Raw genomic sequence first — 12,491 nt, 5'->3', positions numbered from 1 at the left:
CACACACACACACACACATATGGCCTTCTGGGTGACACCGAGCTGTCACACAGATCCCTTCATCTACTGTCTCTGTGCATCCAGAAGCCGACTGAGCGGCACAGGATGAGCTGTGCTTCCCAAGGCATCCGCACAGCTGGATGGGCAGCCTGCGGGCTGCAGCTCACCTGTAGGACTCCCTAAGCAGAAGCCACGAGCACCCAGTTCCCCAGCGAGCTGGAGTTCCCCCGACTGTGGGACCATGTGGGGCGAGCGTGCTGACCGTGTAAGAAGCACCCTGCAGTTTCCCACATTCCTAGCACAGTGAGTGCCCGCTGCTCTGCCGCCACAGGGGGACAGCTGGAGCCGAGACCCAGGGCACGACAGCAGAGAGCTGAGGAGCGGCACAGGGACGGTGCCCACTCTCCATGCCCCTGCCCATGCCACCTGGGCTCCCTCACCTCCCATTCGTAGATGTGGGGGGCTCACGGGTGCCAAGCAGGTGCAGAGCAAGCCCGGGTGCTGAAGGCCAGAGGGGGCATCGGAGCTCCGCTGCTGCTGGCTCTGAACTGGAAGCATGCATGGCACCAGGGAGTCTGAGGGGTTGGCCTGGAAGTGAGTTTAGAATCCGCTCCCTGCCGTTTCCCCCAGGGTCATTCTGCCAATGCTTCGGAGTGGGCAGCAGAGGGAAGACGCGTTGCCATGTCCCTGTTCCTGGGGGCGGGGTGGGGGTGGCACAGCTCCAGTGGGGTCAGGCCCTGACTGCACTCTGCAGCCGCTCTGTCAGCACTCCTGAAATGGCTGTGCTGCAGCCACGCAGCAAGAAGGGGCACTGGGGCCCAGGAACCCACACCTGGGCTTACACCGACCCCCAGCTGTCATCTATGGGAGGAGCAGAACGAACCAACAGAACTCTGCGTGGAGACACTGCGCTTCCCACTCCCCAGGCAGGACGTGGCCGGACAGCTGGCTCTCAGGGGAAAGCAGAGTGAGGCCCGAAGACCCAAGCATGTGAGCCTGGAGTGCACACCTGCATCCAGAAGCCCGCCAGGTACCTCCTAACACCCCGTCCCAAGAGTCCATCTGGCTCCTGTGCACAGGGACCCACCTCTTCCGCCACCCTGCCACCCACCCCGTGAGCCCTGACCGCTGTCGGGAGGGAGGGGCATGAACCCTTCTCCATATTTGAGCCCAGAAAAGCCTCTTGACACAGACGTCTTCCTGAGAGTTGTCTGACACACATATATGCCCATGGGCAAGTGTCACAAAGCTTCCAGAGACTTCCCTAACACATGTTCCTTTCCCAAGTATGGGAAACCATTTCCCTTGGGGCACATCGCTGTACACATGCCTTAGGCAGCAGGACAGCCCACACTCCTAAAAGGAACAGGGAAGGCCAACCCTCCTATAAAACAAGTACTAGGAACAGATAGTCATGGTGAGGTCTGGGGGAGGGGCGGGGGGGAGAATCCGAAGCAGATTTCCTGCTCAGCACTCAGTGCTGAGCTCGACGTGGGACCCGATCCCACAACCCTGAGCCGAAATCAAGAGTTGGCTGCTTAACCCCCTGAGCCACCGAGGAGCCCCTATCATGACTTTTTTTTTTTTTTTTTTTACAAAGGGAAAAGTCACCATAACTATTTGAAAGGTCTGGAAACTGTTCCCTGACATTCAGATTGCATCTTCATGAGTCACGTGAAGGGCAGCCAGACAGACATAACCTCCGTGGACAGTCTCAGGGCTGCAGTGGGAATTCATCCTGCCGCCGAGGGGCTGCCGCACTCAGGGCACAGTGGGGCACAGGGCAGGGTGTCCCCACCGTGTGCGCCACGTCATCAGAGTGCCGTGTAAATCAGAGGACTCCCAGACACTCGCCCGAGATCCTCTCCTCCAGCATCCACCCAGGATGCAGCAGCAGGCCCGGCGGATCCGAAGGCCAATGTGAAGAGGCTCCCAAGGCCCCACACTGGACAATCTGACCAACGTGAACATCTGCGATGGATTAAGATGTATACAATTTTTATGTTTTTTACTTCTGTTAAAAACAAGACAGCAGGCAGGCCCCAAGCAGACACTGGCCACTCTGTCAGCACCCCGTCACCAAACTGGATCTGACTTACAGCTTTAATGTCCCCAGACACAGAGTAACCAGAAACGTTGGGCGACCTGCCGGATGGACCCCTGGGTGGGGACCCTGCCGCCACCACCAGCTTTCCCTCCAGAGCAAGCTGCTCGTCTGCCCCTCCTGCTCACAGGTGGCCTCTCACCTCGTCCAACAGCTGGATGGCAGGCCGCCGGCTAAGGAACCCCCAACAAAGCCAACAAGGTCATTTAAACATATTCACTTAAATTCTATTTTGTACCAGTTTGAAGTGATATTTTTAAAAGCTGTCACCACTGCTACTGGGGAGGTGCTAACAGCAGACTCACTCCCCTAGAAGCTGGTAGACACCAAGGAGAGAACCAGGCACGTGTGCCTCAGGCCCACGCACCACCCATCATGGTGACGAGGAGCTCAGGGGGACCTGTCTCTTCATCGGGTGAATTCTGGCCGTCAGAATGGAGTTCTTGGGAGAAGGAGGACATCGGCCCTCTCAGGAGTCAATGAATAACTCCCAGCAACGCTCACTGACAGCTGCTAACATCCTGACAGACAGACTAGCCTGTGTCACGTCTGTGGTGGGAGGGAACCACTATGATGCCATCTTTAACCAAAGTGCACCCCAGGAGCTGACTCACGGTCCGATTTCTAAGTATGGGACAGAGACACATGTCAGCGTGGCTCTGAGGCGCAGGAGCATGGGGGCAAGGCTGTCAGGGCGGCCGGGGTGCAGGAGGGCCCGGCCTCCAGGGCAGACTCGGGCTGAGCCAGCCGGGCCTGACCCTCTGCCCTCGGGGACACTTGTGTGGCTGTGGCCCGGGCTGCCCTGCCTGAGGAGGCCCACCAGGCCCTCCTGTCCCCGCCCTCCAGGGCTTTATTCACACCTACCTATTTTCCCAGAGCTGCCTGCCAATTGCCAGGAAAAGTCTCCCACAAGACGTCCCCCCTCCAAACCTCAGGGTGAGCTCAGGCCAGAAGCCCGGGGCCCAGACCCAGAGACGAGGACGGTTCCTGCAGAAGCAGCCCCTGTGAGGGCACGCGCCCCCACGGCTGGGGCTCAGCGCGGGACAGGGGGTCCAGGTCCTGCCTGTGGGGGTCCAGGAAACACATCTTCTCGTGGAGGTAACACTGTCCCTGCCGCAGGCAGACAGAGGAAAACACATTACCAGCGCACGAAAGAATACATTCACGTTCAGCTGCAGGTCTTTGACGGCAAGGGTGCCGTCTACACGACGGAGCAGTGCCACCAGCTCCTAGTGCCAGTGCCATGATGTCACTGTTCCCCAAACCCTCACTGGTATAAATGATGCCTGCCAGGAACAGCTTCGTTCACAGAGCTTTGTGACGACTCTTTATCACTTCCTTAGTTTCTATTCCTGCGAGTGGATGCTGCTGATGGAAACCAAAATACTTGAAGACATTTGTCCACACCGCGGTGTTTGCAGCATGGCTTCGAGGACTGCATGCTCGCCAGTGGCAGGTTCTACGCTCTGCCTGTGAGGGTGGGGACCACGGAGGTGTCCTCATCTTTCTGTGTTCCTCACTCCCATCCAACCCGGTGAGCATTTCTCATCTTACGGTGCGTGTCTTCCCTGCCTGCCCTGAGCACCTTCCTCCCCAGGCCCACTCCCCGCTGGTTCTGTCCTCATACAGGGCATCTGCTTTATCCTGTGAAGGGTTGTCCTAGGTTTTGTCTGGGAGTGAATCTTGTAGTCTTTAATGTGCAGGCAGTGAAACCCCCTCATCTTCTCCACGTCCCTCAGGTGCCGCAGGAGAACCAGCACCTGGCTGGCACAACCCCTCCAAACAGCCACGCGCCACCTGCTGCTCCATGTGGCTAACCCACAGGTTGCCACCCAACGTGCCAGTGCGGTCCTTTCTAAACACCGCCATGCCTCGCACGTGGAGGATGGAGACATGTGCACAGAGCATGGAGCTGGGTGACCAGGGCTTCCTGGACCCCGTGGTTCCCAGTACTAGGCCCTTGCGGAGAAGCCTGCCACCAAGCTTGCCACAGAAAGGAAATGCTGCCTGTCCTTGTGCTGCCGTGTCTTGGAGATGCATGACATGGCTTGTCAGCAACAAAGCTGCCCGTGCACTGTCAGGGTGGCAGGACCTCCCCAGAAGCTGAGAGCCTCACAGATGAGTGCTTCGCAGAACAGGCGGTACATTTGCCCATCTAGACAGGTGGGCAGGACTTGAGTCCGGAAGTTGACAAGGCCAGAGGGAGGGAGACCTTGTCCCCACCAGCCATGCATCACGGCTGGGAGCAGCAAAGGAGGGCAGGGGGGCCCAGCCTGGCACTGCTGGTGACACAACAGCCATGTGCTTTCCCAGAGCTATGTGGCCCCCGGATCACCTTGATCCATAGCACGTGTCATAGAGCACTTGGTTCCACAGAAAAACCACCAAGTTTCTGCAAAAATAAAAATGCACATCACTCCTGCTGCTGGTGGGGCAGGCTTGGGGAGGGAGCCTCCGGATGAGCAGCCTCCCGGGCATCTGTCCCTGTGAGGGGCTTCTCCAGCCGCCAGAGTCCTTCCTGGGGTTCTGTGACCCGTCACATCTGTCATATTAACACCTAGTCGGTTCCACCCAGGAGAGCCTATCTGGGAGGTCCTGGGAAATCTGAGCACCGCGAGGCTGCGGGGCATCAGGGCTGCTTTCGTTGTGGCTTTCGACAGCGACCAGCCACCACCAGCGGGTCCCAGACATTTGCGGGTTCGCAGCAGCGAGCACGATCTGCAGGTGCGGAGCTCCTACAGGCTTCCCCAGTAACGTTTAGTCCAAGGGCAAAGCCCAAGGGACCAGGAAAGGGTGAAAACAAGACTGTTTAGAGCAACACCCAAGTTCTGTTTCTACAAACAGCACGTTTTCTCGTGAGAACGTCACATCTGGGACATGAAGCTGTTGGGGAGTGTGGCCGCCAGGCAGGTCTTCCAGGGCCGTGTGCTCCACCCTGTGCTCTCGGCCTGGGGGCTCCAGGAAAGGCCCAAGCGCGGGGAGACTCGCACGGGGGCACCATGTTCACTCAGGGCCCTTCACCTGCGCCCGGCGGAGCTGAGGCTGCGGTCCGCCAGGAGGCGTAGAGGCTGGGCAGTGGCTTCCCTCCCAGCACCGTGCCCTGGGGTCATCCTCGCTCTTCCCCAGCCGCACTCTCAGCCGGCGCCGGGCTAAGCCGGGAGGGTCACAGGCGGGCCCTGCTCCACGGGAACGCACGCTCTCACGTGCACGCCACGCGCAGGAATTAGGTCCAGCTGCGTGAAAGCGCCAACCTTGGGAGATTTGGGCGATGCAACGGCAGCTCCACGGCTCAACCTCATGTTGCAGACGGTAACTGTGGGCTTTACGCTCGCATCAGGAACCGCATTTGATTGTCCTTTATCCTCAAGACGTCTCCCGGCAGCTGTCCCAGCGTGATGCTCAAAGGTTTGTTGGCGTCATTAGAGACTCTGCTAACCCGTCAGAATAGACTCACCGTTTGAAAAGTAAACGCAGGAGAGCAGTGGCACCCTGAGTCACGGAGGCCCGCCCGTGCCCGCGGACAGGCCCCACCTATTTGGCGTCACAGCGAGGACAAGGAATTGCCGCCGTGAGAATAACACCTGCCCGTGCTCTCAAAATCGAGGTTTCAGAGGACAGAGGACATTCAAACAAACGTTCACAGCTGCTGCCGCTTCCCTGCCTACCACACTGCTTGCTCATGGAGGTGTTTGGCAGAGGCCAGAGGACCTGAGGGTGGGTGCCCGAGGATGCCGGCAGGGAGCAGGCCACAACAGCAGGAGTCGGGGCACCTGGGTTTGCGTGGGAAAGTGCCACACAGAAGGCGGAGAGCCAAGCAAGCTTGGAAGCTGCGCTCATGAAATACACGTGTGCACGTGTGTGCTGGTCTCCCACACACCACCGGCGCCTCCGGGGACACGTGGTGTTCACCCCCAGGCCCATTCCCATGAGGTGACCAGCTCCCGTCTGGTCTGGCCTCCTGCCTCTGCTGTGTCCTGGTTGCTCTCCAGGCTCTGCCCCAACCTGCCTCAGCTGTTCATTCAGAACTGGATGGGACGGACAGCCGGGGCCCCAGGACTGCCTGCACCTCGGTGCCCCCACTCTGGGGCTGCCGTGTCAGCCTGGTGCCCTGGGTGCGTGACAAAGGCCCAGCCCAGGCCGGGTCAGGTGCCAGGGGTCATGGAGCAGGGGTTGTCAGCAGCGGCACCTGTGTGGCGTGAGGGGAAGGGAGTTGTGTGCAGAGACCCTGTGCCTATATCTGCAGACCGTGCAGCCCCACAGAAAGGCGTCATGCAGGAGAAGCATCTGCCACGACTTTGCTTCTGGAAAGAGGGGGGTTGTGGGGTGAGTGGTCACACTGCTGGGGGCATTTCCAGACTCCAGCGGGGACTTGAGCCCAAGAGTGGCCCCAGGAAGGAGACCCCGGCGCTGACCCGAGATGCCTCCCTGGCCGCTGAAAGGAGAGGCTGCCCAGCCCTCTGTGGGGCCAGCTCACAGGGAGTGGAACGCCCTGCAACCAGAAGCCTTCCCTGCGCGGCTGATGGTTGGGCAGGCTCTGACCCGCAGGTGGGTGCACCAGACGCTGGCGGGAATAGCAGGGCTGTGGGAGCTGAGACCCAACACAGGGCTACAGCCCCACTAGGTGCACTACAGAGGCGGCCCCACACCTGCCTCCTCCTCTCAGCCCCCAGTTCCTTCCTCTCTCCACAGGGAGCAGGGAAGGGGCCACAGGTGCAGCAGCCTGTCCACAGAGCAGGAGCCACAGAGGCCCGTGAGGCCTGCCACTGGGGCACGGAGGAGGAATCCACAGCTACGCAGCTGAGATGGGACCCTGGCCCGTCGCCTGAGCCCACGACACCTTGGGTCCTTGCCACCACCGCTGCACATGCTGCCACTGTCACCAGCCGTGGAGGGCCTTCCTGTAGCCCTCGCTCTAGGCGGCCGAGCAACGAGCAGAGTCCAGCTCTGGCGTCCCACTCTGGAGCCTCAGCCACTCCGGCCCCACTGTGCACGGAGACACTCGACAACCTCCCAGCTGTAGAAGTCAGCCGTCCACCGTGTCTACCACCCACGTGCCCTCACCGAGGGACCAAGCATGCTGCCTTCCCAAGTGCCCTTTCTGGGCCAGGTGTACCGGGTGACAGCCCCATCCCTTGCTCTCCCCTGCCTTCCCTGGCCCCGTCCCCTGCCCTCCCCTGCCCTCCCCTGCACTTGCCACCCCCGGGGGTGGCCATCCCACTGCTGTGCTCCCAACCCAGACAGTACCAGAAAACCAGGCCCCATAGTCGGGCGGTCAGTCAGGACACTCGGATCGTGGGGAGACTGACTTGGGGTCTCAGGCTTCAGCCTCCTGCTGGCCAACAGTCACCGACAAAGGAAGTGGTAAAACTCAGGTTTCTGCACCAACAAGACTAAACAGAGATGCTGGTGGGGCTATGACAGCAGAAAACAACCACCCACTGGCCAGGTGCAAACGGCCAACCATGTCCATATGTGCAAGGCCCATCACTGGAGCCGTGGCTCAGACCCTGGTCTGGGGTGTGCACAAGATACCCTGTCGGCAGATGGACGGCACACATGGGACAGGGAGCACAAATGCCGAGGTGCAAAGATGGTGCAGGTACTCTCTCACCTAGGGGTGCCCAGGCAACACAGACATGGATACAGCCCACGAGGGACACAGGCCAAAGGGACATAGTCCGTGAAGGACACTGGCCAGAGGGTCACAGTCCGTGAGGGACACTGGTCAGAGGGACACAGTCCACGAGGGACACAGGCCAGAGGGACACAGCCCACGAGGGACACAGGTCAGAGGGACACAGCCCACGAGGGAGCCCAGGGTTGCCTTAACCCCACTGCCCACCTACATTAGAGGCCGCTTAGGGCAAGGCCTGGGATCCCTGGAGACAGAGGTGAGGGCCCTGCTTGTGCTCCCTCGCGGCTCCAGCCCAGCCCTGGGTGGACACTCGTCGTCCTACCCGTGCCATCCCTTTGTAGGTGGCACGTTGCTTGCCCTGTCTCCTGAGAACTACTGTTGGCATAGGATGGGGACGAAGGGGTTCAGGGAGTTCAGGGCTGGTGAACCGCACACTGCAGAGCAGGCCTCTCGCTTGCTTTAAGGAACTGGATGAGGCACAGGGGATGGCACACAGGAGGGCAGGAGGGCTCAGGGGAGGGCAGGAGGGCATGTGGGAGGTCACCCGACTAGGGTCAGGCCAGGACCTGAGGAGTGTGGGGTTCTCAGCTAGCGTTTGTCATGCTCTCCTGTCCTCTGGGCAGTGGCCATGGATCCATGACCCACCGAATTCAACACCACCTCCCGGGTCTCAGATGAGAAGCCATGCCTGGTGCTGGTCACCCTCCCGGGCACTGGGCTTCATTTCTAATCCAAATGAGCTTTTTCCCTCTAATGTTAAGCCGCTCATCAGAATAACCTCCAGGAGGCCAAGTGAGGAGGGTCATGGGAGGCTCCTCACCAGGGGCAGGTAGGTAATAGCCACAGGCCTGCAGCAGGTGCCTGGGGACGCCATGGGGACACCACAGGGACGTCACGGGGACAGCACGGAGACACCACGGGGACGCCATGGAGATGCCATGGGGACACCATGTGGACACCACAGGGATAGCACAGGGACACCATGCAGATGCCACAGGGATGCCACAGGGACGCAGGGGGGCGGTGGTGCCATGCAGACGCCACGTGTGACTGTCCTCCCAGATCCAAAACACACTCATCTCCTAAAACGACTGGAAGAGCGATGGGCAGGATGTTTGAATCCGATCAGCAGCAACAGCTTCTAGGTCCAAATGAGGTTGCAAAGGGCCCCTACCTGCAGGGGGGTGTGACTGCTCCGGCGGGTCTCTGACAAGCCTGATGACATCAGGGACGTCGATCTGAGGGTCACCTTCTTCCTTTTCGGCCTCATCGGGGCGTCTCAGGGAGGAGTGAATGTTGCTTCCGGTTTTCTTGCACAGAACAGATCTCCAGCAGTCAAACATGAGTCTGCGGTGCAAAAAACAGATTTTCAAGGGAAAATGAGATCACGCTGCCCAAAGACATCATAGTCACTTCTTTGGATAAAGTCCAAATACCTAGATGCAGCCTTTGCAGTGTTTGCTCAGAAACAGAAAGAGACAATTAAACAAAATTCATTTTCCCATGACTTTCTACTCCACCAACCTTCAGTTAAACAAGCAACTTCAAATAAATTAATTTAATTAAATTAATTAAGAAAACAAAAAACAACAAGCAACCTTCTTTTGTGATATTGTCTTGGAATGAAGTTTGCATAAACAAAAATATTATTTACCTCTGCTGCTTAAGAAAAACAAAGGCCTAGATTTTCCCTTGACGTTTTAGGCTCTTGTTTCAAGGATATAAAAATATCTGATTCCCTGGTTTCAAGGTCACAGTCTAATTCACCGAACTGGCAAACTGTCAAAACCATTGCTGATTGCTTCATCAGATTACTTGAAAGCACGTTAAATCCTGGGAGCAAAGAATGTCCTCCTGAGTTCCAGAACAAACATGAAGGTACGATCTCTCCCGAGAAAGTCCGGCAAAAAAACCTTAGGTCAGGTTTGGGGGAAGCAATCCTGGACTTAGCTGTCAGCCTGAAGTCATTCGTGGGGCACGCGTAGCAGGTGGCTCCCCGCGGGCGGGTCTGCACTTCTCTTTGAGCATATTTGGGGTTCCTTATGACCCCTTTGCTGTGGACTCCAAGCCCCGCCCGTGCCGGCAGGCCCGTCTTGGAGAACAGAGATGTAAATGAGCAACTCCCATTGGGAGATCCAGCAGCGATATCTCCTTCTGCTTCATTGTTTCTGTTCGGTGGGATGCAGATGAGTTCAGGCAGTTTGGTCCCGACCTCCAGCCCCATCCCCTGGAGGCCACCAAGGGCTGCCCCCCCTCGCCCCCGACCCCCCCCACACACACTGTCCCCCGAAACCCCCCACCGGCCGTGGTCTGGCCCAGCCACTCTTCCCCTTAACTCCCCTGACTGCCTGGCCACCTGACGGCTGTTCCGGGTCACTCAGCCTTTCTGACCCCCAGGGCAGCTTTGAAAGCACCCCCCTGCTGGCCGGCACCTCAAGAGGGGCTGGAGGAGCCTGGGGGTCTCTGCCAGGAGGAAGCAGCCACCCCCAGATGGAGGGTAACTAGCTGGCAGACACAGCCCTGCCTTAGCACAGACCCCGTCTCCTCCCCCTCTTCCAGCAGAAACACCCGGCTCCGCGCCTTCCCCGCCTGACCCCGGACGCCCCCGGACTCACACCTGTCCCTTGGGGGTTATTCACGTTGTTGCTGGTCCCACGTGTTGGTTCCCTGTGCGCGTCCTTCACATCACTTCTTTGGGGAATTGTTTTGGGTCCCTGCGACGCTTTCCTGACCTCTTGGCCCAGCACCAGGATGGTGAACCTTCATGCAGAACCCGAACCCAAAGGATGATGAACCGCCCTCCCCCCCGCAGGCCCTGGGATGGCCACGTGTGCTGCCTGTCCCAGGATCCTGCGCCACCTTTCCAAGACAATCAAATCCTGCTCCAGGAAGGCGCAGACCAGGGCCACAGTCAGACCCAATCTAATGATTTCCGATAGCCTAAGTCTGGTTTTCACACTAAAAAGTAGGAGGCACAATTTCCCTGCTTGAAACAAAACAAACCCCAAACCCTGTTTTTTTCCTCTTTTCTTCCAAATTCTGCTCAGAGAATTTCAAACAGGAGCAGGCTGATTGTAATCTTAAACCTCCGGTGGAAGGAAAGAAAAGGCGCAGTGTGTGATTCCACCTTTGTTCCCACCGCCCGCCCAGCCCCCCACTCCTCCCCCCTCCCCCACTGCAGGGGTTTGCAAGTGTCACCAGGCACTCGGTCTCCAGTCCTGAGACCCAACCGAGACACAAGACTACCCAAGGTTTGCTTTTAATTAGCTTGTTCTCAAAAGCATCCTCTCTACCCCCCTAGGCTGAAGGACCCATGAGGCTATACCTGCTTCCTCCAGCAAGGTTCCAGCCACCCTCCCCTCATGGGGTGGGGGGTCAGCCTCCAGCACCCCGAGGACAGCTGGTGCCAGGAGCCTGGGGGTGGGCTCCTGCTCCGAGGACTGTAGTTCTTCAGCAGCTCTGGACCGTGGTGCCCACAGGAAGCTCCCAGCAGAGAGGCACAGGGCGGGGTCATCTAGCAGCAGGTTTCCCACAGCTCCTGTAACCCCAAGGACACAGAGCTCAAACCTAGAGGTCAGGCCCGTTCACTTTAAAAATTTCCAGGCTGGGGACACCTGGGGGCTCAGTCAGTTAAGCATCCAGCTCTTGGTTTCTGCTCAGGTCGTGATCTCAGGGTCCTGGGATTGGCCCCATGGGGCTCCCTGCTCAGTGAAGAGTCTGCTGGAGTTCTCCCTTCCCCTGCCTCTGCCCCTCCCACCCATGCACACATTCTCTCTCTCTCTCTCTGAAATAGATACTTTTAAAAATTAAAATATTAAGTAAATAAAAATCTCCAGACCAGCACGACCACAGAGCACCAAACCATGTCACTGCCCTCTGGCTGTTCTGTCTTCCACTGGAAAGCAGTGAGGATGCAGAGAGGTGACAGCCAGCATGTCTGGTTCTGTCCCTCTCTGGAATCCAGGTGTCTCCCTGGCAGCACACACGGTATTGGGGAGCCTGGGTGGCAGGGACGTGGCCGAGCACAGTGGAAGATCCAAGCCAACCAGCTTTGCCCGCTCCTCCTACTGCCCAGCCACCTCCCTGAGCACCTGCTCTAGTTGCCTTAGTGCCGAGGGCATCAGGCAACCCTGCCCTCCAGGAGCTTAGAGTCCCAGGACAGCCGGCCTGCGCATGGCAGTTCCAGGCCACAGACACACCAACATCTGGGCTCAGTGTCACTCATAGTTGGGGCTGGGCCACGAGGTCGAGATGTCCTAGCATTTCCCCCTAACCACGGAGTAGTGGACATCCCACTGCGGGCTGAAATTCTGGAAGTTTCACTCAAGGAAGTCAGGAGGAAGCAGGGTTATGTCCCCAACTCAAAGGGGAATGTGCCACAGACAGGTGATGTGAGCCCAGAGCCCACGGACACAGTGCCACAGGGCCCCTTCCAGCGGCCACCCCAGCCGACAGCACCGCCAGACTCCGCCCGGGCCCGCATAGCTTCCTGTAAGCTGGTGCTTGGCCCACAGCTGCCTCTGTGCGTGTTTTGGTGAAAGGCTGACCCCCATGTTCTACTGCCCTGTCCAAGGGATGAGGCCGCCAAACATCCCTGGGGCTGCAGCACCACCGTCACCTGTGCCCGCGTCCCCAGCCCAGCAAGCCTCCCGCCTGCCACCTCATTCTCATGAGCAAACACAAAAGTAGAAATGGAGCAAACGCTTGTAACTACGTCTCCTGGAGACTGGAGCCCCTTAATAATACCACGTC

The 12,491-nt window shown here is 58.6% G+C and overlaps 1 protein-coding gene across 13 annotated transcripts in view; it reads right to left on the bottom strand.

The window, feature by feature from the left end:
• The window catches only part of MCF2L (MCF.2 cell line derived transforming sequence like), a 128,934-nt gene extending 117,694 nt beyond the window's left edge, over positions 1 to 11,240 (bottom strand). For 4 of the 13 annotated variants that reach the window (XM_072761097.1, XM_072761099.1, XM_072761102.1 and 1 more), the window contains exons 1-2: positions 10,357 to 10,520; positions 8,914 to 9,086 (exon numbers count right to left, since the gene is read on the bottom strand). Coding sequence is in view for 9 of the 13 variants with exons in the window: in XM_072761061.1 (XP_072617162.1) it covers positions 8,914 to 9,082 (169 nt within the window). In the remaining 4 variants the exon portion in view is untranslated. Of the gene's footprint in view, positions 1 to 8,913; positions 9,087 to 9,393; positions 9,908 to 10,356; positions 10,659 to 11,064 lie in introns of those variants that run through there. The other 9 variants (XM_072761061.1, XM_072761066.1, XM_072761070.1 and 6 more) reach the window with 5 other exon arrangements.
• Between the last annotated feature and the right edge of the window lie 1,251 nt (positions 11,241 to 12,491).

The sequence above is a fragment of the Vulpes vulpes genome, chromosome 6 (genome assembly GCF_048418805.1).
Source record: "Vulpes vulpes isolate BD-2025 chromosome 6, VulVul3, whole genome shotgun sequence".
NCBI lineage: Eukaryota > Metazoa > Chordata > Mammalia > Carnivora > Canidae > Vulpes > Vulpes vulpes.
The sequence above is the reverse complement of the archived record's forward strand: the minus strand, read 5'-3'. Positions and strand labels throughout refer to the sequence as shown.